The sequence below is a fragment of the Prionailurus bengalensis genome, chromosome E3 (genome assembly GCF_016509475.1).
Source record: "Prionailurus bengalensis isolate Pbe53 chromosome E3, Fcat_Pben_1.1_paternal_pri, whole genome shotgun sequence".
Classification (NCBI taxonomy): domain Eukaryota; kingdom Metazoa; phylum Chordata; class Mammalia; order Carnivora; family Felidae; genus Prionailurus; species Prionailurus bengalensis.
The window spans coordinates 39445411-39467228 of record NC_057357.1 but is presented as its reverse complement, the minus strand read 5'-3'; the positions used below and the strand labels follow the sequence as shown (position 1 = coordinate 39467228).

At 62.6% G+C, this 21818-nt stretch overlaps 1 protein-coding gene across 3 annotated transcripts; it reads right to left on the bottom strand.

The window, feature by feature from the left end:
• Positions 1-17532: 17532 nt before the first annotated feature.
• On the bottom strand, positions 17533-21706 carry LOC122471792 (testisin-like). 3 transcript variants are annotated; one of them, XM_043560854.1, is made up of 7 exons: positions 21625-21706; positions 21471-21500; positions 21357-21383; positions 20987-21155; positions 20179-20462; positions 18135-18289; positions 17533-17863 (listed from the first exon to the last, which is right to left on the bottom strand). In XM_043560854.1, exons 1-7 carry the CDS (start codon positions 21689-21691, stop codon positions 17627-17629), a joined length of 969 nt encoding a protein of 322 aa, XP_043416789.1. In that variant the 5' UTR covers positions 21692-21706; the 3' UTR covers positions 17533-17626. The 3 variants fall into 3 exon arrangements, with proteins under 3 accessions (XP_043416789.1, XP_043416788.1, XP_043416790.1); XM_043560853.1 differs by having other exon boundaries at positions 21357-21500; XM_043560855.1 differs by lacking the exons at positions 21357-21383; positions 21471-21500 and having other exon boundaries at positions 20987-21185; positions 21628-21706.
• Between the last annotated feature and the right edge of the window lie 112 nt (positions 21707-21818).

Sequence of the window (21818 nt, the reverse complement as noted above, 5' to 3'; positions counted from 1 at the left end):
CCGGCGGGGACAGGCCGGCTGGGGGGTTTCTGGCTTCCTCGTTTCTGGACGCAGGCTCCGGGCTCTGTCTAGGCCGGGGCTTGTGTTGGCCGACACGGACTCCTGCTCCACCGCGGGTAAGGCCCGCGCTATCCCTTCCCCTCCCTGGGTCCCGGCTTGCTCATCTGTAAAATGGGGCGGCCGCCTCTTACTCTCAGCAGGACCAAACGATGAAGGAAGTCGGGCCTCCTGCTCCCGCCCACAGTCCCTGCACTCAGCCAGACCTGCTCCTGGCCCTCCCTCCCTCCTTCCAGGAAGCCAGAAGGGCAGCCAAACCCACAGAGGAGTTCGCAGCCTCTGGCTCAGGCTCGGCCCTGTGGAACCAACAGCCCTTTGTCTCCTCCTGGGGACCTTTCCAGAGAGGACTTAGCCCTTTGTCTGCCCCAAGGCCACCTCCGCCCCCTCCCCTGGCATCACAACAGCCCTACGGGGAGTCTCTCCGGGCCTCTCCAGGCTGCCCCTCACCCCTGCAACCTCCCTCAGTGGGGAGCACCAGGGGCCCTGAGCTCTCTGGTGGCGGCCGAGGTGGGGAGGGGGCGTGGAGGGGACGTGTCGGATGGGGCTGGTTGGCTGTGCACGGGGCGCAGGCTGGGAGAACTGGGTCAGGGAAGGGGCAGAGGCTGGCTGGGGGAGATGGGAGCCAGGGCCGGGTATCCCTCCTCGGGCATCTCCTCGGTGGGGGGGGGGGGGGGGGGGGGGGCAAAGGGCAGAAGCGGCCGCGAGGGGCTACTCAGGACTTGTCCCGGGATTGACATTCGGCCTTGGCCACTCACTCCCTGAGTGACCTCGCGCAAAACACGTCCAAGCCTGTGTCTTCAGCTGTAAAATAAGAATAAAGCAGAGATTCGATGTCATGAGGCCTGGCCCGTGGGAAGGCTCCAGCAGCAGGTGTTCGTAGGAGACCTCGGATGGGGCAGCGGGAGCGGAACTTTTTTGTTTTTTCTTTTTTAAGTAAGCTTCATGCCCAACGCGGGGCTTGAACTCTCGACCCTGAAATCCAGACCTGAGCTGAGGTGGGTGGGTGGGTGGGCATCTCTCGCCACCCCTCGTTGGCTCTCCCCACGTCCCGTGGGCCCGGCCTGGGCTGCGGGGCGCACCTGTCTGGGGGCTGCGGCCAGGAACTCGAAACCTGAGTGGCCTGTGCTCTTCCCAGGAGGCCCCGCTGTGGAGTTACTTTTAGAGACTGTACCGCAAGCCCTGGGGAAGACAGTGGGGTCATTGCTGACAGGTCGTCGAGGCTCTGAGCTCAAGGCTCAAGGCCACAGGACTATGGGAACAGAGCCCCACGGTCCCCCCGGGAGCCACTTAGGGAACAGACCCAGGGCAGTCGCCTCCAAGGCCCGGAGACTGCACACCTTCCCTGCACGCGCACGGTAAACGCCGGATGCGCGTTCGGTCCGTGTCTGGAGGCTCTTTGTCTTTTCCTTCCGCGCTTCATCATTCTCTGGTGTTCCCCCGCCCCGGCGAACGCGAAATAAAGACTACGAGCAGGTTGCTGCTGCCGCCGTTTCGCTGGCGGAGGCAGCCCTGCACATCCGCTCGGCCTAAGTGTCTGAGAACTCAGTCTGCGGGGCGCGTCTACACCCCACGCGGAGAGTTGCCGGCTTCTTGCGAGAGCCCGTCCAGAGGCAGAGGCTTCGGGACCCCTTGCGGTGGACGCAGCTGGGCAGCGCCTGGGTCTGAGGGGGCGAGCTGGGGGCCCAGACCAGGCCGAGCGGGTACAGGAGGCGCTGGGGGCTGGCGGGACCCGGCTCGGCCTTGGGAGGCGAGGCCGGAGGGGAAGGGGGGGCACGAATGACCCGCCTGGAGGCTGACCCGGAGCGGGGAAGAGAGGGGCCCCCGGGAAATGGAGTCTCTTCCAAGCGCTGCATCCCTTGGGTGCCCAGCGTATGAGAAAAGGCAGGGCCCCTCGATGAAAACTTCTAAGGGGCGCCTGGTGGCTCACTCGGTCGAGGGTCTGACTTGATTTTGGCTCGGGTCATGATCCCAGGGTGGTGTGGGGTCGAGCCCCGCGTTGGGCTCTGTGCTAAGCATGGAGACTGCTTGGGATTCTCCCTCTCTCTCTCTCTCTCTCTCTCTCCCTCTGCCCCTCACCCCTGCTCACGCTCTGTCTAAAAAAAAAAAAAAAAAAATGTGTTAACAATTTCAGGATGTGCCCGTCAGAGCTCCCTGCCAGGCAGAGGCCCTTCTGTGTGGCCCTACAAGTGGCAAGCCCGTGACACATTTCTGGTGCTGTCTTCTCGTGGAGTCGCTGAAGCCTGGAGGGAAAGGCTCCCCTCAGGTGCCCTTACCCAACCTCCAGGACCCCTCCCGCCTGACCTCTCCTCCCCAGAGCCTCCCTGAAACCACGCTGTCGTTCCCAGACTTCTCGAAGCTCCTCTCCGGTCCTGCCTGCAGCACCCGAAGCGTCTCGGGTTAGGGTTGCCACATCCAGCAAAAGACACCCAGTTGCATTTTTTTAATCTTTTTCTTTAATGTTTATTTATTTTTGAGAGAGAGGGAGAGGGCGAGCAGGGAAGGGGCAGAGAGAGAGGGAGACAGAGGGTCTGAAGCAGGCTCTCCTCTGATAGCACAGAGCCCGATGTGGGGCTCGAACTCACAAACGTTGAAATCGTGAGCTGAGCTGAAGTCGGATGCTTAGCCGACTGAGCCACCCAGGCACCCCTAAACTTTTAAATGTATATTTTTGAGAGAGACTGTGAGTGGGGGAAGGGCAGAGAGGGTGTGGGGGACACAGGATCCAAAGCAGGCTCTGCACTGACAGCAGAGAGCCTGACATGGGGCTCGAACTTAAGAACCGTGAGATCATGACCTGAGCCAAAGTTGGATGCTCAAACTGAGTCACCAGGTGGCCCCACCCAGTTAAATTTGAATTTGAGATGAACAATGAAAAAATTTTTTAGTATAAGTATACCCCGTGCAGTGTTTGGGATATACTTATACTTAAAAAAACAAAACATTTAGGACATAGTTACATGTTTATTTATTTAAAAAAATTTTTTTTAACTTTATTTTTGAGAGAGACAGAGCATGAGCAGGGGAGGGGGAGAGAGAGGGAGACACAGAATTGGAAGCAGGCTCCAGGCTCCAAGCTGTTAGCATAGAGCCCGACATGAGGCTCAAACTCACAAACTGAGATTGTGACCTGAGTCAAAGTTGGACGCTTAACCGACTGAGCCGCCCAGGCACCCCTGAGACATACTTATACTTTTAAAAACTCAATGTTTGATATATACTTTGGTAAAAAGTTATTTGTTGTTTATCTGAAATTCAGATTTAACTGAGTGGCCTGCATTTTATCTGGGAGCCCGCCCTGAGATGTGTCCTGGGATTCGAGAGCAGGAGTCAGCTGAGGTAAGGAACAGTCTAGAGCTTGGCTGGACGACCATCGGGCCATCCCTCTTGCCTCTTTTCTGCTGTTCACCGGTCTCCCTCTCCCACCCGAGAGGTTCAGACCCTCCGGGGACACGGCCGCCACATGCTCCCAGTCCTACTCATGACGACACCAGCCGCCTGCAGAGCCCGACTGGCCCATCTCTGGCCCTGAGAACGAGTGGCCCAGCTGGGGCCAAGGCGCACCTCTGGTCCATTGGGATTAGGTGAGGGGGGACAGGTCAGAGGGTCCCAGTGGGGCCGCCTCGGCCTCAGTCCAGGTAGACTGGAGGAGGGGGCCCAGAGAGGGGTTGTAGTGAGCTGGGCAGACCCTGGAGAAGCTGCGGCCCCAGGAGGAGCTTCCCCCAACACTTAAAGCGTCTTTTTTCCACCAGGAGAGCAGAAGGTCATGGCCCAGAACATGCTGAGCCCCAAGTGGCCCTGCTGGGACCCACGGGAAGAGACTCAGAGGCGGCTGTGGGTCTCAGCCTCACATGAGCGGCCCCTGGGGCCCGAGTCCCTGGACACTGAAGGGGAGGGTATATCCCAAAGAGGCCTCTGCATCTTTTCGGAGGGAACAGGCCTGAGCTGGGGTCTGAGGACAGGTGAACAAAGCACCTGTCCCGGGGACGGAAGTGCACGTGGGGAATCAGGCGAAGCCCCAGCAGCTGGAGGTTTGTTACACGGGGAAAGAACCGGCCCCTCCCGAGGGATGAAGCCGGCTACCTGTCCAATGCGGACAGTGGGTAGATGGCAGGAAGGACTTCCTAGGCGAGGGGCCTTTGGAGCCGGGAGGGAGGGGTGCACGGAGGCCGGGTGTGGGGAGAGGGCCAGGGAGCCAGCCTCCCTCCGGCCTCCAGCAGAAGCAGCCCATGGTGAGGAGGAGCCGTCGAGGCCACACGGGGTGGAGCCACCTGCCAGCCCACGCAGGGTCTACTGCCTCGCGGAACCCACCTCGCGTGGGGACCGGTCCAGGGGTCCCCCACCTTGACCAGGCAGCCGACGACCCCGCCCGGGGGGGAGACCCGCTCAGGGAGGCCACCTGCTGGGTTCTGAGAGGGGCCTGGGTCCCCTGAGGCGGAGACCCAGTGACCCCGTTGCTGGTGGCAAAAGGCGAGGCCGGAGCAACCCGGAGTGCACGTTAAATAAAGGTTCACACACACACACACACACACACACACACGCGCGCGTGCGCGAACCCGCATGGGCCTTGTCACTAAGGGGAGGGGGCCTGGGGCGTGCGCAGCTCCCACGCCCCAGCTCTGGCCCCTCTGCGGTGTCTGTGCGAGGACCGCACCGTGGTGACCCCGAGGTCCTGAGAACAGGTACGGCATCGCCACAGCGCGGGTGTGCCGGCTGCCCAGGGCGCGCGCGGGGTTCGCCGCGAGAACCACGCGGGACTTCCGGCCAACTGCTCACAAATAAGGACCATCTGGGCCACGGACCGGGCTTTGCAATCAGTGGGCACACCTGCCTCTGAGCTGGCCCCTGCCCCCCGCCCCGTCCTGCTCCCTCGCTTCCCGAATCTAGTCACAAGGCGGTGACCGCCGTGGACCTGGGCGCTGTGTCTTCAAGCCAACACGGTCCCGTTTCTGACCGTCCTGGTTGCCATACGAGGAGCCCTGGGAGGTAAGGTGCCCCCCTGAAGCAGCCAGCCCCAAGAAAGGCCTCCGAGAAAGGGGTCAAGAGTCTCCTGCCGAAAACAGATTTCCCTTTTAGAAATCCACCGGCAAGCAATTAACTATGCAACGGGACCGCCCCTGGGCAGCATGGAGCAGGGGCCGGGGTGGGAAGGGAAGGCCCCCTGCCCCCACCGTGGCTTTTCCACGCAGCCGGAAGAGTGTCCTGCAAAGTCACCCCCGATGCTTGTCAAAATGTGTGCGTACCGTCAATGTGAGGGGTTCGGTCAATACCTGTGCTCTCACTGCCGACAGATTAAATGGCAAGACTGAAAACAGCCACAGTTTTCAAGCGGTGAGGGGTGTCAATTTCAAGATATCTGGACAACGGTGATCGATATAGCAAGGTCACGGGGAACACTGTCTTCAGCTGTCTCTGGCCCTGGCCCTGGCCCGTGCTGGTCCCTCAGCCCGGACCGCCTGCTCCCCTTGTCTCTACAGGGCCGGGCCTCACTCAGCCTCTGGGCTCAGATGTTGCCTCCTTCGGGAAGGCTTCCCGGAAGCACACCCCCATCACTCAGCCTCTAGGCGGGTGCCTATGCACGAGGTTCTGCATGTGTCCCCACAAGCGCAGATGCCACAACCACTGCCACCACCTGTTTCTGCCTCTGTCCCCCCACAGGGGACCCTTCAGCTGGAGACACCGAGTCTCTCCTCTTTTTAAAAAAAAAATATTTATTTTTGAGTGAGAGAGAGAGAGAAAGTGGGGGAGGGGAAGAGAGGGAGACACAGAATCTGAAGCAGCCCCAGGCTCTGAGCTATCAGCACAGAGCCCGATGAGGGACTTGAACTCACGAACCGTGAGATCATGACCTGAGCTGAAGTCTGTCGCTCAAGTGACTGAGCCACCCAGGTGCCCCTCTCCTTCTCTTATCCCTGAGTGGCCGGGGGAGCCCAGCATGGATGAGGCCTTGGCCAATGTGTGCCGAATGAGTGAATGACCGACTTCCCTGAGGCCCGGTGCGCACTCAGAGAAAACTGGAATTGAACTCGGGCCATCGGAGGCCAGCTGGATGGGCCTCGGGTAGGGACGGGGTGGGGGGCGTCCTTGGAGCCCAGACTCCCCCGAGACTGAGGATCTTTGAAGTCCAAGGGCTGCACAGGTAGGGCCTTCGTTCTCGGCAGAATCACCAGGCCCCGGGATGTCAGACCCACCTCTGTCCTCACCTCGCACCCCCGGCCCGGAGGCCTCATCCCCCTACCAGCTCGGAAAGCTTTGGTCACACCCCGGGACCCAAGGACCACACCTGGAGGCACCATTCTTGCAGAAGCTTTATTTATTCGTGGATTGAAATTTGGGGTCCAGGCTCAGTGCCGTCAGCCCAGCACGAGCCACCTTGACCCAGGTTGACCCAAGCCCCACCCCTGGGACCCAGGAACACTCATTCCGCTGGTAAGGTACTGTTTTGCCGGATCGTGTCCCAGAACTCTAGAGGATAATCCCACGCAAAGCAGAGGCCCGTGATGCCAAAAGGTTGCACTGGCCACAGATTCCTGTGAGCACTTTCTCGAACATGTCGGGGTAGACGGAAAAGTAGTTGCCATCGTCCTTCCCGAATGTGGCAGAGCGCCTTCTATCTGTGTGTAGGCCCAGGGACCGGAGATACATTCTGTAGGAGCCAGTTATCCCTATGATGCGCTCTCCCGGATAGAGGATGAATTCCTGCGGAGTTCCGGATGACGGACAACCAGACACAGTGGTTCAGGAGGGTCCATATCGCACCTGGATACTGGGAGACAGGGAAGCGTTGGAGGCCCAGACCTAGGCCGAATCAGCACTCCCCAGATGCTCTATCGCCTGGCAAGGACGGCAGCCCTGTCTCTACAGGTACGTGTCCCCACGCACGTGGATTTGGGCTCCTGACACAGAGGTCCTGGTCTCAGACCCCTGCCCTGATGCTTTCGGGCTCTGTGATCTTGGGCTCATCACCCGGCCTCTCTGGGCCTGTGTCCTCACCTGCAAAGTGGGAGTAGTTCGGGGGGTGGGGGGGGAAGTCCCTGAGACCGTTGATAAGGGGAGCTTGGAACACAGTGCCACTCGGGCGGTGCCCCCTGCTGTCACTGCTCACAGTGGGGAGCTGTCCCCGGGCCCAGCTTGCACCTTCTGAGCCCCAGATACTGAGCAGACCAGGTCACAGGTCAGAGAAGCAGGTGACTCCCTCGCTCCCCTGGGAGAGTTCCACCAGCTCTGCCCATCGGGGTGTCCCTGACCCCCCACGCCTCCTCCCCCCTGCCCTGCCCACACTCTGTCCCCTACGGTGCTGGCCGCCCTCCCCAGGACTGTACGTGCAGACCCAGCGAAGGCACAAGGGGAAGAGGTGCTAAGCCCTCTTCCCAGGGTCCCGAGGCCGTGGTGATAGGGCTTCGTGGCCCTGCTCCAACTCACCTCTTCAGTATCCCCAAGGAACCTACGGCCACCCGGATTCCGGTGATTTCGTATTCATGGTCTCTGGGTGTGCTGAAGTATTTGCCTCCTCCCCTCCCGTACATCTCTAGATGGATGAAGGGACGGGGTCAGGGAGAGGAAAAACCCAGACGCTAATATGTGGCTCATCCCTGCCCCGGACCGGGTGCTGCCGTGCAGGGACACGTCAGGGTCCTGAGACTAGAGTCAGTCTGCGGTCAGGGCCGGGCCCAGACCCGGGGCCTCTCGGAGCGCGCAGGCGAGGGTGGCCGCTGGGACCAGAGGGCGCACACCCGCCAGACTTACGTGCTGCCAAGCAGGTGCTCCACAGGAGGGCGAGAGTCAGCCTCAGCAGCATGGCTTCTGGAAGGTGAGTCCCAAGGCTCCTGCAGAGAAGAGAAAGACTCGGAGAGGGGCCCCGTCCGGCCCGGCCAGGCCCCGCCGTGGGGCGCAAACACAGCCTTACCTGGCGGGGAGAGTCCTGTGGCCCAGTCCCGGTCCTGCGGAGTCTTGCTCCTGGACACTCCGCCTGGCCCTATATACCCTCCCCGTCCCCGTGGGCCCCCGTCCAGAAGGAAGGAACAAGGGCCACCAGGGGGGAAGAAGGAGCTGGGCGGTGGGGGCTCTTCCTGGGGGAATCCCAGAGCCATTCTGCAGGAGCCTTCCGGACACGCTGTGTTTATTGTCTCGGCCCCACGGCCTACACAAACAAGACGGGACAGTGACAGGTTTTGTCTGTCGCTTCTGGGTCTCTCTCCCCAGCACGTAGACTAGAGCTGCACTTCAGACGTGGGGCGCTTTGCTGAGAGCCCTCTCCAGCTGGGCCAGAAAGGTGTCCACCCCATGGGGGAGCTGCCCTCTGGAAGCCCACAGAAGCTCCCTGGGGCCCAGGGGTCCCTGCGTGGTGCACAACCCGGCTCAGGACCTTATCCAGGCCCGCGTGGAGCCTGCGGTCCCCTGGGCTTCCCCGAGCTCAGGCTGAGCTCCCTGTGACCCTCGGAGAGCTGGGCTGTGTGCCTGGTGCCAGGTGGGAGAGACCCCAGGTGACACGGCCTGTCACCTTGCAAACAGTGCCAGTGTTTGCTTTGTGCAGGGAACGCGTGTGGCTGGGACGGGCTGGCCTCAAGGGGCCTCAGGCGGACCGGACGGCAGAGGTGACGGACTCAGGCACGGATCGGGAAGAGGGCGGTTCTCCAGGCCAGTGCCCCCGACGGCCGCTGGGGTCAGGCCGGGGTCAGGCTTAGCCGGGAGGTGACGGTACTTGTCCGGGGCTGGGGTTCTGAGGCCCCTGCTGCTGCTGCCACCGGTCCAGGCTCCCTGTGACCGGTTGGAGCTGAGGCCGTCAGGGCCTCCACCCTTCGAGAAAAACCACCGGGTCGCGGTCATCAACTCGGGAGGGGGCACTGGAGCCACACGGCGTCCAAATCTCGGCTTCCCTGCTTCCCGGCATCCCGTCCGGGGACCTCCCGTCACCCAAGTGCCGCGATTGTGCCATCTGATGTCTGTGCAGGGGCCCAAAGACAGGCGTACCGCCAGGCGTACGGGGTGGTTCTTGGCCGCCTCCTTTGAAATTGCAGAATATCAGGAAAAACACACTGGTGCCTTTGGTGACGAATCACAGACGGGACAGTGTCGTCAGCGGTGGAGTTCTACACGGGCACGAAAAAGGCATGGGGCCGCTCCCGCGGCACTGCTCCTCGGTCCCAGGCACCAGGCTCGGTAGAAAGCAGGGTGTTGGGGAAGGCCCCAGTAGGTCACAAGAAAAGGGGTGCGAAGAATGGCCTCGCGTGTGCGCTGACCCGCTCTGGAAGGGCCGCTCACCTCACTGGGATCGCTGGGATGGCCGTGCTGGAGGGTGGGGGCGGGGCCCCGTCTACCGGGCACCTCCCGCAAGCACAGCAGGTGTCTGGGCCAGGGGTTCGCGGACTGAGGCCCGCAGGCCCCATCCAGCACCCCCGCCCCGCCTGTTTTAGTGCGACCCATGAGCTAGAGCGCTTTCTACATTTTTAAATACTTAGAAAACCATTGAAACGAAGAGTAGCACGCGAAAATTCTACGGCATTCCAGGGCCGTTGCCCGCAGATAACGTTAGGAGCACACAGCCAAGGCCATTCATTTGTGTATCGTCTGGGGCTGCTGTCACCGCACAGCAGCGGAGCCGAGCAGTTGCGACAGAGACTTTGTGACCCGGAAAACCTAACACGTGCGATCTCGGGCCCTTCACCCACAAAGTCAGCCGATCCCGGGTGGGTCCCCGTTGCCCGCCCTGGAGCAGAGGCAGCCTCGTCCACAGCCATTCACAACCCGCCTTCAGAGCCCCTCTCTGCTCTGGCCTTGGCCCTTCCTTGCGGCCCTGCACCCGTCTCCCTCGGGAGGCCCCTTGGGGCTCAGGCCCCTGCTGACTCAGGTTGGGAGGTAAGGGCTCCCCGACCCGTCCTCCCAATGCTCTCGCCGCTCCCAGGGGCAGTCAGGCCCACAGACGGGGCAGGCGTGGGGCGGAGGGCACGGGCAGCTGAGTCTGTCCACAGGCCCCCAGAACCTGCAGGGGGGTGGCCGGGGACGCAATAGGCCCGGGCGCCCGGCGGGCACAGCTCTGGAGGAAAGGCCTGGCGGCCACACAAAGGGGACTCTGTTCCGATCCTGCCACAGCCGCTGGGCGCTGTCGAAGGTTTTGCTGCCAATTCACGTGCCAGGCTGGCTGGGCTTCGCGCCCAGAGGAGGGTCCGTGTGGACCGGAACTCCGGGAAGCACCACCTGGGGTGGGGGCTGGGAGAAGAGCCGGCCGCTGCCCAGACAACGGGGGTGACAGCACGGGCCCGAAAGTGCACACAAGGTGCGCGTTCAGAGTGCGTGAACGTGCGCTCACATACGGATGCGTCCTCCCCACGCGCCGGGGTTTGCACACGGCCCACACACACACACACACACACACACACACACACACACACTCGTGCACATGTCTTTCAGAAGGTCAGCCCTGCCCCCTCAGCTACCTGCCCAGCGCGGCCCTGGGGAGACTGAACACACGCCCTTTGTCCCTGGGGGTGGGGGCATTTGCAAGGCGGTGACCTCAGCCTGCCAGGAGCGGGACACGGGGACTTCTTTCAGCAGGGGTGGGAGATTGAGTCCGATCTCCCGGCCCTCTGGTGCGGGGCTGGGGGGCACCGCTCTGTGCCCGCAGCCTGAGGCACAGAGGACGAGAAGGCCTCAATGCCCGCTGATGCCACGCTCTGAGCTGAGCATCTTTCTCCACTCTGCCCAGAGAAGCTGAGCGCTTTTAGTGGAACGCCGGGACACCCGAGCGCACGTTTTGTCTCATCTTTTATGGGATTAAAATCGCTCTAGTGCGAGTGTAGAAAAAAAGATGGACCATCCCCAAGCGTCAACTCCAGGGGGGGCAGGACATCCAGGCTCGATTCCCCGAGGCCGTCCTGGCACACGTGTGCGTGACCCGGTGCATCGGTCGGCTGCGGCTGCTGTGACAAACAGCACGTCACCTCCCTCGGGCCTCGCCTCCAAGGGCCATCGCGCTGAGGGTGAAGGCTTCCGCACATGAATGGGGACACGCACACGCAGTCCACAGCCCTGGTCGGCGTCTACCCGAGACTCCCCTGGGGCTGGCACCCCTCCCCCACTGCTCTCCTGACCTCCTCCCAGGGCCCTTCCCGCTGACGGCACCGCTGACCTTGTGGGCTCAGCACGCTGCCGGCCCCGGGACGTCGCTGCTGCCCGAGCTTCCGACCCGCCCACGTTCTGAGCCTGCTCTCTGCTGCCTGTGTGCCGCCACTCCGCGCCTCCGTCTCTTGCTCTGTGGACGGGCCCCTAACGGATGCCCCTGCATGAGGTCGTGAGGCAATAGAGGACAGTGTGCAGGTCTCAGCAATCTGTGTTCCTGAGGACGCGGTCAGATGGCGCCCCCTGTCCCTTTCGGTATCAGGTGCCGGGGCCACATCAAACTGGTTTTTGAATCACGCGCTCGGCTCCTTCCCAAGGATGGTCGAGCCCTCCCTGTGTGGGCTGCCGAGGGCAGGAGCCCCGTGGGGGCGTCTCTGGGCTGGGGGGCCACCTCCCGATAGCGAGCGGACGCCATCCACACCGCACCCACGGGAGGGCCCGGAGCTTCCCAAGACCATGGCTCTCCACCAAGGGCAGAGGGTCCGAGTGGACCCAGGCAAGCTAGAGTCTTCCAAGTATAAAGTCAGCAGACATTCTCCCCAACATTTTACTACGCAAATATTGGAGCCTGTTACAAAGTTGAAAGATTTTCACAGCCGACACCCGACCTACTCACACTCGGCCAATTGCCATGTTACTGTTTTTGCACCGTCGCGTCAGTGGATGTCCGTGTGACCGGCCGGCCACCCCGCCGCGGGGTCCCGTTCTGGATGCACTGAAACATGACAACCTCAGCTGCAGACCAGCGCCCCTCCTCTCAGACACCACATCACGCGTGTCACGAAGGAGACGTTGTATGGGGCTGCCCCCCCCACTTTGAAGTACAATTTTCATGCAAGGGAATCACAGATCTGGAAGTGTCTACTCATGGGGTTTCGGCAGACGCACGTAGCTCTCTCAGCCAGGCTTCTTTCTAGCCACAGAGCACGCCGTCGCCCCAGAAAGCTCCCTCCCGCTGTTCCCCGGCTGTCCGCCCGCCACCGGGCAAGCCCGGCCACAGCAGACATTCTTGACCTCGTGACGCTGTAGGCGCATCGAGGGGATTATCCACTCTTTAGGGAAAAGAATGGGTGATGACATTAATCTGACCGGGAGCTCACATGGTAGGTTGAGTTCATTTAAATACGGGCCAATACATACCTGCGGGAACCCTGGTCCCAGTGTGAATACAAAGTTACAAAAGTTAACAACCTTTGGACCAACGAGGACGTGAGGAACAAAATCGGGAGGGACAACACCGGCTTCCCGAGTGTCCCAACAAATGACCACGTCTGGTGGCTCCAGACAACAGAAACGGATCCTGTCCCGGCGCCGGAGGCCGGGGTCCGGCATCCAGGCATCCGCTGGCCGCCGCGCGCAGCCCGAAGTCTCTGCAGAACGTTCCCTGCTTCTCCCAGTTGGTGGCGGGTGCCTCTTGGCTCCTAGCTGCACTCCCGGAGCTCATCTCTCCCCCCCGCCCACGGGTGCCGTTCCCCCGTGTGTGACTTCTCTTTTTCTCTCTCCTGACAGCTCTGAAACTGCTTTCTAGCCAAGATAATCCCAAGATCTCTACCTTGATCACGTCTGCAAAGAAAGGCCCTGTTCCCGATACGGTCACATCAGTTGTCCTGAGCGGACATATCCTTTTGGGGGGCCACAATCTAACCCGTTACAGGGCATCAACCGGTCAGCCTGAGGCCTACCTGGGAGCCTCTCCTGAACCCCAGACCCACTGCCCCCGACGTGCAAGCGGCCAGAACCCCACCCCCAGGCCCCCTGAGGCCCTGGCCCCCATCCACCCGACCCCATCTGCCTCTCTCCGGTGAGAGGCCCCTGCCGTAGAGCTGGGGCGCAACTCTCTCAGAGAATTATTCTCTTTGTAAACATCTTGCTGTTCTCTGGAGTCTGGAGGTGTCTGGGGGGAGCAGGCACGTGTGTGTCCAGGTCCCCGCCCGGCCCCACCCTACCTATGCTTCCTCCTGCCTGCCCCTGAACCTGCCTTTCCAAACAGACTTCTGGAACAGTGTTCAATCAGAAAAACGGCTATTTCCAGAGGGTGGGGTTTAGGACCTTTTTCGATTTCTCCCCTGTCCTTCGTATGGCTTTGATTTCTTTGGGTAAGACTGGACCGCTCCTACAAAAACAAACTGATGACATTTTAAAAAATTGGGATGCTTTTTTTTTTTAACCTATAAGCTTACCAAGGCCATAGAAGTGGAAGCCCTCAGTGTCAAAAACACTGTAGGAAATAGGCCCCTCTTACTGTGTTGGAGTCTTTCTCGTGGTTTAGAAACCTTTGAAAACAGGAAGCCTGTGTGACCAAAGCACCCATGGAAAAGTTAGCCTAAGAAATGATTAGGAGGGTGCACCGAGATTTATAAAGATTTACATGGAGGTGCTGTTTTTTGTTTTTTTTTAACCTCACATATGTATTTCAGAGAGAGGGATAGCGGGGAAGGGGCAGAGAGAAGGAGAGAAAATCCCAGGCAGGCTCTGCCCGGACACTGCCGATGCAGGGCTCGAACTCAGGAACCATGAGGTCACGGCCGGAGCCGCGATCAAGAGTCGGACGCTTAACGGACTGAGCCACTCAAGCGCCCCAGAGCTCTTTTCACAAACAAGTCTGGCTCCGCGATCACAGAGCCACTTGGCTCGTGATGGTAAACGGCCGTCCCGGCAGTGGCGTTTTGTCAGGCGGGAACCAGCAGCCCCGGGCAGCGTGTGACACATCTTCAAGCTCCCGACCGACCGCGGCTCCTGCACAGGAAACCAGCCTGCTCTGTGGGCAGACGCTCTGCGTGCGAGGCTTTGCACCTGGCCTTCAGACCGGGACAGGGACAGACCTCCTGGGGGCGGAGAGAAGGGGTCCGACACAGAGGCTGCTCAGGCTGGACACGGAATGGGGCACACGGCAACGGGAGGCAGGGGGCCAGGGTCCTCCTCCCACGGAAACAAGTGTGTGCAAACTGTGTTTCAGGCACCTGAGGTCCCCTGCACCCCTGCATTTCCGTGGGCCTGCTCGGTGAGCAAACATCCAACGAGGAAGCAGCACTCGGTGGCCTTCCGTCCCCTGCAGGGAGCGCCAGGCGGCCGCAGCTCGCCAGGTGCCCCCTTGTGGCAGAGAGGGCACACGGCGGCGGAGACGGGAGCTGAAAGACCAGAAGCCACCTGATCCGGGGATCCTACATGAGGGGGCGGAGGGCGGGACTGCCAGGACCCAGCTGGGCCCAGACACACGGGGCAGCTTCTCACACGTCTCTGGTGAATCTCCCCAGTCGCAGGTTCCACGGGAACCCTCAGTTCACTTCGGGAACACTGCCCACTGCATATCCTCGTGCAGGTTTCTTTCTTTCTTTAATGTTTATTTATTTACTTGCGGGGGGGGGCGGCATCCAAGGGGGAGGAGCAGAAAGGGAGAGAGAATCCCAAGCAGGCTCCATGCTGTCAGTGCAGAGCTGGACACGGGGTTCGAACCCACGAACCATGAGATCATGACCTGAGCCAAAATCAAGAGTCAGACGCTTAACCGGGTGAGCCTGTCAGGAGCCCCGACCCCGGAGTATGGCCGGAGTCGCAAAAGATGAGTCCGCAAACAAAAATGCAGTTAGGCGAAGGCCCTCGTGCTCGAGCGGGAATGAGGCCCGGACTCCAGAATGAAGCTTCTTTTTATCAGGATAATTGCTAAAAACTACGTGCGTCAAGTCAGCTCCGCAAGCGTGTGAATCAATCTAATGGTTTGGCTTTTCAAGGTTGGGTTCCGAGTTCACTGGTTTCTGTGACATTAGGAAGGGTCAGGTGTGAAGGAGGGTCCGGCCCTGGACAACGTCAACGGCTCTAGGCGCTCCTTACCGGCCGCAGGGCGTTCGGCTGTGTAAACGTGTCCTAAGGCCTTGCGCCTTCTCCAGCCCTTCCCTTTGGAAGTCTTTTCCTTTGATGCTTCTCTCCTGCCTCTCCCACCCCTCTCACAGATTTCTGATGCGTTTTACCTCCGTCAGAGTCCTAGAAAGGTCCTGCGACAAGCAAACGAAGTTCACTCTCCCAGAAGTCTGTGGGCACGGGATCGCTTTACAAACAACGTCTATTAACAGCCTTTGGAAACAAGAGTCCGTGGAAAAATGCGTGAGAAGCCACAGCTGCGGGGCACGTGGCGCGGAGGCGGCCCGTGGCCAGGGTCTCCCGCCGGGGCCTCTCGGGCTGGGAGCTGGCGTCCTCGGGCCGCCCGGTGCTGATGGGGAGGAGGCTGGTGGTGACAGGTGGCGACGATGACAGCCGATGCCTGGCGTTGTCCTCACTGCTTCACTCACTAGCCGGGTTCACTCCCCCGGCGGTGCGGAGGGGAGCGCGGGTGTGAAGGCACTGGGTGCCGTTCTCACCCCCGCCGCCGGGCACAGAGTGGCCGCGAGACAAACGCCGCCTCCGGCCGCCGCGCGGCTACGAGCTGGAGCGCACACCGGCTGATTTGGGACCTTGGGTTTGCTGCCCTCACCCCTGGCGCTCCTGATTGTCCTTCGTCGCTTTCCAGGACGAGACACGTGACTTCCACGCCCCATTTCCACTGCCTTCCACCTCTCTCTTCTGACCGCTTCCGGTTTAAGGACCTTGTGATGACACTGGTCCCACCTGGGCCATCCGGGATGACCTCCCCATGTCCCGTCCTTGGCTCATCTGCAGGGTCTTTCACCACGAAAGGGACATCCTCAGTTTCCAGAGACGGGGATGCAGACAAGCAGGGGCCCTGTGTTCTTGGCCACGAAAGGTACGTTCCTCGGGGAGGAAGGCGGGCGACCACCGGGGAGCCTTCCTGTCCGAGAAGGACGTCGTGCTGTCCCTCCTCACTTGTTCGCTGGGTCTAGAGTTCAAAAACCTAAATAACTCTTTCTCAGATCTCGGAGACCCCGCGGCACCTCCTGCGAGCGCCGCGCTCCAGAATCCCGGCCCCGTCGCGCGGTCGCAAGCGGCGGCCCTGACGTTTGTCCTTAAAAAGCGGCGCAGGAACAGCGGTTTGGTTGGAAGCAGGTGGCCTGAGTCTGCATCTGTGGAGTCCCTTCCCTAAGCCTGAGGAAACGTCCCTTGTCCACACGCCATCTCAGGAGAGTGAGGGCAGTGGACTCTGGAGTGAACCGGGGACCCAGAGCTGCCCCGTGGTGACCCCGGGGTCCAGCGTGGACGGTCCCCCAGGGCTCACTCCCACCCCGGCCCGGACCCGTCCAGCATCACCTGCACCGCAGGACGGGGAGGCGGGCGGCCATGGCCAGACCTCCCGGAGCCTGTCACTGATTCCCGGAGGGGTCACGGAGTGTCTCCACCACGAAGGCGCGTGGCTGCACCGTTGTTGCTGGGCCAGCACAGGCTTTAGGACCGCCCACCGAAGGACCGCAAAGCTAGCGACACACTGAGAGGTGGCACGAAGGACCGTAAGGGGCGTGACGAGCAGGATGACAGAGCGGAGGGAGCGACGTCGCAAGGGAGGTCCGGAGGAAGAGCAGGCGGCCACCAGGCAAAGGAGGGAACATTCTAGACAAAGGGAACAGCATCTGCAAGGACCCCGAGGCAGACAAGAGCTGGTCTCACGGGTGCCATGTGCCAGTGTGAGTGGAGGGGTGAGGGGTGGCGGGAGGCGGCCAGGTCCCTGCAGGGGTGGGGGGCCCAGCCTGGCCACGGGCCCAGGAGCAGCGGGGAGCCACACTGAGTTTCCAGCGTCTGCTTGCCTTGCCGCCTGTGGACTCGAACCCCTCCCGCCGCGATGGAGGGAGGCAGGGAGGGAGGAAGAAGAAACAGCAAGACCCACCAGAGGCCGTGGTGGCCCCGAGTGAGTCGACAGGGAGGGGAGGGGGGCTCTCCGCCTGGTGGGAAGACTTCGGTCTGGTGCGCCCACTCTCCCTATTTGGGGAACCAGGGCCCCCTTCCAGCCTTCCTCCCGGGATGTCGGGTGAGCAAGGGGGTTTGCTTTGAGGGGAGGCCGAGCCGTGCCCCTGCGGCTTCTCCGCTCCAGCAGGACTCTGCCTCCGCCGCCCTCGGCGGGAACCCCCTCATTTGGGCAAACGCCATCGGGCTGCTTCCCTCCCTGCCTCGGTTTCCCTGCTCCTCACTGGGGCCTCCCGGCGTCACCTCCCAAGTAAACTTCCCGCACCCCAGTCCTGGTCCCGGGTCGGCCTTTCGGGGACAGAGGTAGGACCGGGAGCGTCCCGGGGGTGACTAACGTCCTCCGGTAGTAAACTATCTTTCTGATTGAACCAACCAGAGAGGGCTCCGTGGTTTGTCACCCAAACCCGAATGGCGCAGACAGCTGGAGCGAGATTTAGGAGTGAAGGCCTGGATCCCGGGGGGACCGTGAGGGTGTCCAGGGAGCCACCCGGGGCCACAGAATGCTCTGCGAGGCATCGATTCCAACACGCTAAGGAGTTTATTAGAAAAGGGACAAGGTGGGGGACGGGGCCTGGCTCAGCAGATGGCCCCAGCTCTCAGGACTCCGTTGGGCTCAGGCCGGCTGCGGGAGCGTGGCCCAGAGCACAGCGAGGGGCAGGAGCAGCCGAGAGGGCTCCGGCCTGTGAGTGCTGCCGCGGGCCACCAGCGTCCGGATCCAGTTGAAGTGCCTACTGACGTCGGTGTAGACCCCGGGCCGGTTGGGTCTACCGCAGCCCGATCCCCAGCTCACGATTCCAACCTGAATCCACACACCTCTCTTTTCGCAGGCCAAGGGGCCACCGGAGTCACCCTGGGGAGCGGCGTGGGTGAGCCAGGCCTGGTGGCGAGTGGGGGGGGGCGGGGGCTCCCGAGGGCCAGTGGAGACGGGAGGGACAGCAGGAGGGGCTGTGGAGCCGGGCAGACCGGGTGCACATCCTACCCCCCACCCCGGAAGTCAACAAGCCTCAGTTTCTGCATCTGCGAAGTGGGGCACTGGTCTCTACCCTCTGGGATTGACACACGGACCAAATGAGGCGCGGGCCGCCCTCGGGCTTGGGGCTGGGGTGGAGAGGGACACTCACGAAGCAGGAATCCTTGCCTCCTTGGGAATTGCCAGCGCACACCATGTCCCCCCAGATGTCGTAGCGGACCAGGGGCTGTGTGTACAGGTAGTTACACATGGTGGTGTTGATGATGCCGACCTGTACTTCCTGGAGGAGGTAGGGGGCTGGCAGCACTGCCCAGGGGTCGAGGGGACAAAGAAAGACGGCACCCTGAGCCTCTCTTCTGCCATCTGCTTGGGAGAGATGGCACAGGCCACGGGGGAGGGGGGAGGGACGAGGGTCCCTGGGGGCAGCAGCACCCGGCACGTCATGGGGGACGGACCCGCTGCCGCAGCTCATCGCCGAGGCCCGGCTTCCCTGAGGGCGCGTGCGGATGGCAAGCGGCCCCCGAGCCGGTGGGGAGGTGCCGACACAGGCGAGCAGGGTTACGGTCACTGTGGCCCAGCTGCCCGTCAGGTGCTTCCAGGCCTTTCTTGGGGCCCCCGTGGCCCTCCTAGGGCGCGGCCTGATGGGGACCCACTCTCAGGTAAGGAAAGACTCGGCGGGGAGGGCTGCCCCTCCCACCCCCAGCAAAGCGCCGGGGAAGCGTCAGAGCCCGTCGTGAACCCAAATCTGTCCAATTCCGAGCCACCGGCTGATCCGTCCGAGGACGTCACGAGGATACGACGGTTAAGGTGTAGGTGGAGCCTCTGGTCCGCCAGGCACTCTGCTGGGCCCTCAGGTAGGAACCTCTTTAAATTTCAGAACCACGCTCTGTGCTGGGAACCGTTTCACCTTGTTCTGCAGATGAGGAGGCCCAGGCACAGGGGGAGGAGATGCCTGGCCTGGGGTCTCCCAGCCGGAAGGAGGGAGAGCTAAGTCTCCCAGCAGGCAAGGGGGGTGGCAGCCAGAGTCACCTGCTACCTTCTAGAAGGAGGCGGGAGCCTGGGGCCGGCCCTGACTACCTGTCAGCCTCGGGCCAGGGAGTCTGGTGGCTGGGTCCCTTGGTTCACACCCACTCAGCCCTTTGGGCCGGGAGAGATCTGCAGGGGGAGCAGGGGGACACTCTCTCCAGTCCCTTGTAGGGAAGGGACAGGACCCCAACTCTAAAGGAAGGCAGGGCCAGCGCGGGTTTCTCTCTCCGCCCTGCCAGTCCCCGATGTGTGACCTCGAGGACACGTTGTTCTCTCGGCCAGTGAGCCCCGGCTTCTCCACTGACTCCTTCTGGGACCTTACGGGCACTTCTGTACGTCTCTCCCTTTCCTCATCGAAAAAGCAGGCATAAAAATGGCCCCGCCTCATTCTCAGGTAAGGCCCGGAAGAGAGACCTCACCCTGCTCGGTCCTCAGGGTCCAGAGCCTAGAACAGTGCCGGCACGAGGCGTGCCCTCGAGGAGCCTTCTCTGCCATCACTGCTGAGGGAGGGGTGCTGCCGGCAGGGGCCAGGCCAGGGAGGAGCAGAGGGGGCTGCCCAGGCATAGGAGCCAGGCCCTGTGTGTGGCGCTCAGGACCCAGGGCACCTCGGGGCAGAGGTGCACGGGTGACGCTTCAGGCTGGCCCAAGGACCGCCCCCCACAGATTTAGCGGGGAGTCAGAGAAAGGAGATGCTTTGACATTGCAAAGACAGACAACGGGCTCAGGACTCCAGGCAAGGAGACAGGGTGGCAAGGCAGGTAGGTGCAGAAGGTATGGAAGAGCCAAAGCGGGGAGGCGGGATGGCTGGGGGCTGGGTGGGCACCCGTGCTGAGCGGAAAGAACGCATACAAAGCCACTGAGGCCTTTCTAACGCGACCTCCGCCAACCCCGACACCCTTGCAGGCTGGGTGCGGAGCGCGGGCCTGGGCCCAGCTGGCCTCCCTCTCACTGTGGCTTCGGGCTCACAGTCTCTGGAAGGCAGAGGGAACGGGGTGTGGGGACAGGAGGTCCTGCCCTGGCCGGGGGTGGGGCAGGCACTGCTGGGCAGCCCCCAGGAGGGACCCAGCTGCACAGAGACCCAGGTGGGGGCTGCTGAAGCCGCTGTGGACGGAACAGACGGCGGAGCCCGCAGCCCCCCCTGCCCCACCCCCACCTGCCCCCAGCCTCACCTTGATCTTCTCCGATGTTCCCCCAGCCCGTCACCCAGCAGTCAGTCTGGTTCTGGAACTCAGAGGAAGAGGCCGCAACACAGACGGGGTGGATGTACTTATTGTAGGTGACGGAGGAGGACAGCTTCAGCAGGGCGATGTCAGAGGATGAAGCCCCCAGATACATGGGGTTCAAAATGATCTCCTCCACCTGGTATCGGTTGTAGTAGGCCTCCAGATTCCAGACAGACGGTGAGGCAGACAGCTCGCCAAACTGCACGGACCACTCAAAGGGATCAGTGTGCCTGGCAGGGGAGGAGCGGGCGGTCAGGGGTCTTTACAGGAGGGAGGGGCCCTGAGCCCACCTGAGGTCTTAGGGCCTGAGGGCAGCAGCGTGCCTCCGCCTGAGGTGTGGTCACCTCAGCCAGGGGGCCGCTTCCCACAGCCGTCCTAAAAAGGAATGAATAGATGCACGGGACCAGACACTTCCCGTCACCACTGTTGCCGCAGGCCAGGCTCTGTGCCCAGAGCTCGCCCACCTCGGTCCGCCCCCTGGTGCACCTGCACTGGGGGAGGTGGGCTGAGGAGGGGGCGGCTGGTGCTGCCATCCAGGGAGAAGAGAAGACAGAAAAGAACACGACACAAAAGGGCACGGGAATGCTGTAAAGAACGTTCTGGAAAAGACGGAACAGGGTTTTCTCATGTGGCTGCGGCCGGGCCGGGGCTCGGGAGCATAAGAGAGCTGAATCCGCACGCGTCAGGCCCGGAGGCCGCGTCCCCCTAACCCCCGTTCGGAGGGCCGCCAGCCCCCCCCCCCCCCCCGACTCACTGTTCAAAGCAGTGCGCGGCCGACAGCACCCAGCGGCGGTTGAGCAGGCTGGCGCCGCAGTGGTGGGCGCCCCACAAGCGCAGACTGCCCTGCCACGGCCAGCGCCCCAGCTCCGAGTCCTTGCCGCCCACCACGCGCGTCGTCGAAACGGTTCGGCGGCCGCAGGGCCCTGGGACGGACACACGGGCACGCGGCTGAGCCGCACGACCCCGGCCGCCCCACCGGCCCGCGCGAACCAACGCGAGGGGCCCCTGGGAAAACGCGCGCGTCGGGGCCGCGCCGCCCAGGGACCGGGGACCTCGCGCCCCTCCCCACGTGGCGCGCGGCCGCCGCCCCTCCCACCCCCCCGCCCCCGGGGCCCGGCAGTTACACGTGAGCAACGACGAGTTCTCGAAACCTGGGCGGGGAGAGGAAAAGATGAGGCGCCCCTTGCGCTCCGGCTCAGGTGCCCTGCGCGGGGAGGCGCGCGTCCCGGGCGCCTTACCTGGAAACAGCCGGTCCAGATCCTGAACGGCTGGGGGGCCCGGAGGGGGGATGGCGGGCGGCCAGGTGAGCTCCCCGCGGTCTGCACGCGCCCCGGCCGTCCCCCACCACCCCTGGGGCGGCCCGCAGCCCCCGCAGCCCCCGCCTCAGCTCACCCTGTCCCCGGAGCCCCGCTCGCACCAACAGCTGCGCCAGCAGCAGCGCCCGGACGCGCGCGCCCATGGCCGCCTCTGCAGCCTCGCGGCGCCCCCTCTGCTTCCGCCCGCTCGGGGCGCCTAACCCCGGGGTGGGGGTGGGGGGGGCAGGGAACGCCCGCGACGCTGCCCGCCCCCCGCCCCCAGCGGGACCG

Excerpts from the sequence above, each read along its gene's own strand:
- LOC122471792 (XM_043560853.1), bottom strand. The coding sequence starts at position 21,691 with ATGGGCGCGCGCGTCCGGGCGCTGCTGCTGGCGCAGCTGTTGGTGCGA. Across the intron at positions 21,156-21,356 it reads GAACTCGTCGTTGCTCACGT|GGCCCTGCGGCCGCCGAACC; the intron begins GTAACTGCCGGG and ends TGTCCGTCCCAG. Across the intron at positions 20,463-20,986 it reads GCCGCGCACTGCTTTGAACA|GCACACTGATCCCTTTGAGT; the intron begins GTGAGTCGGGGG and ends CTCCCCTGCCAG.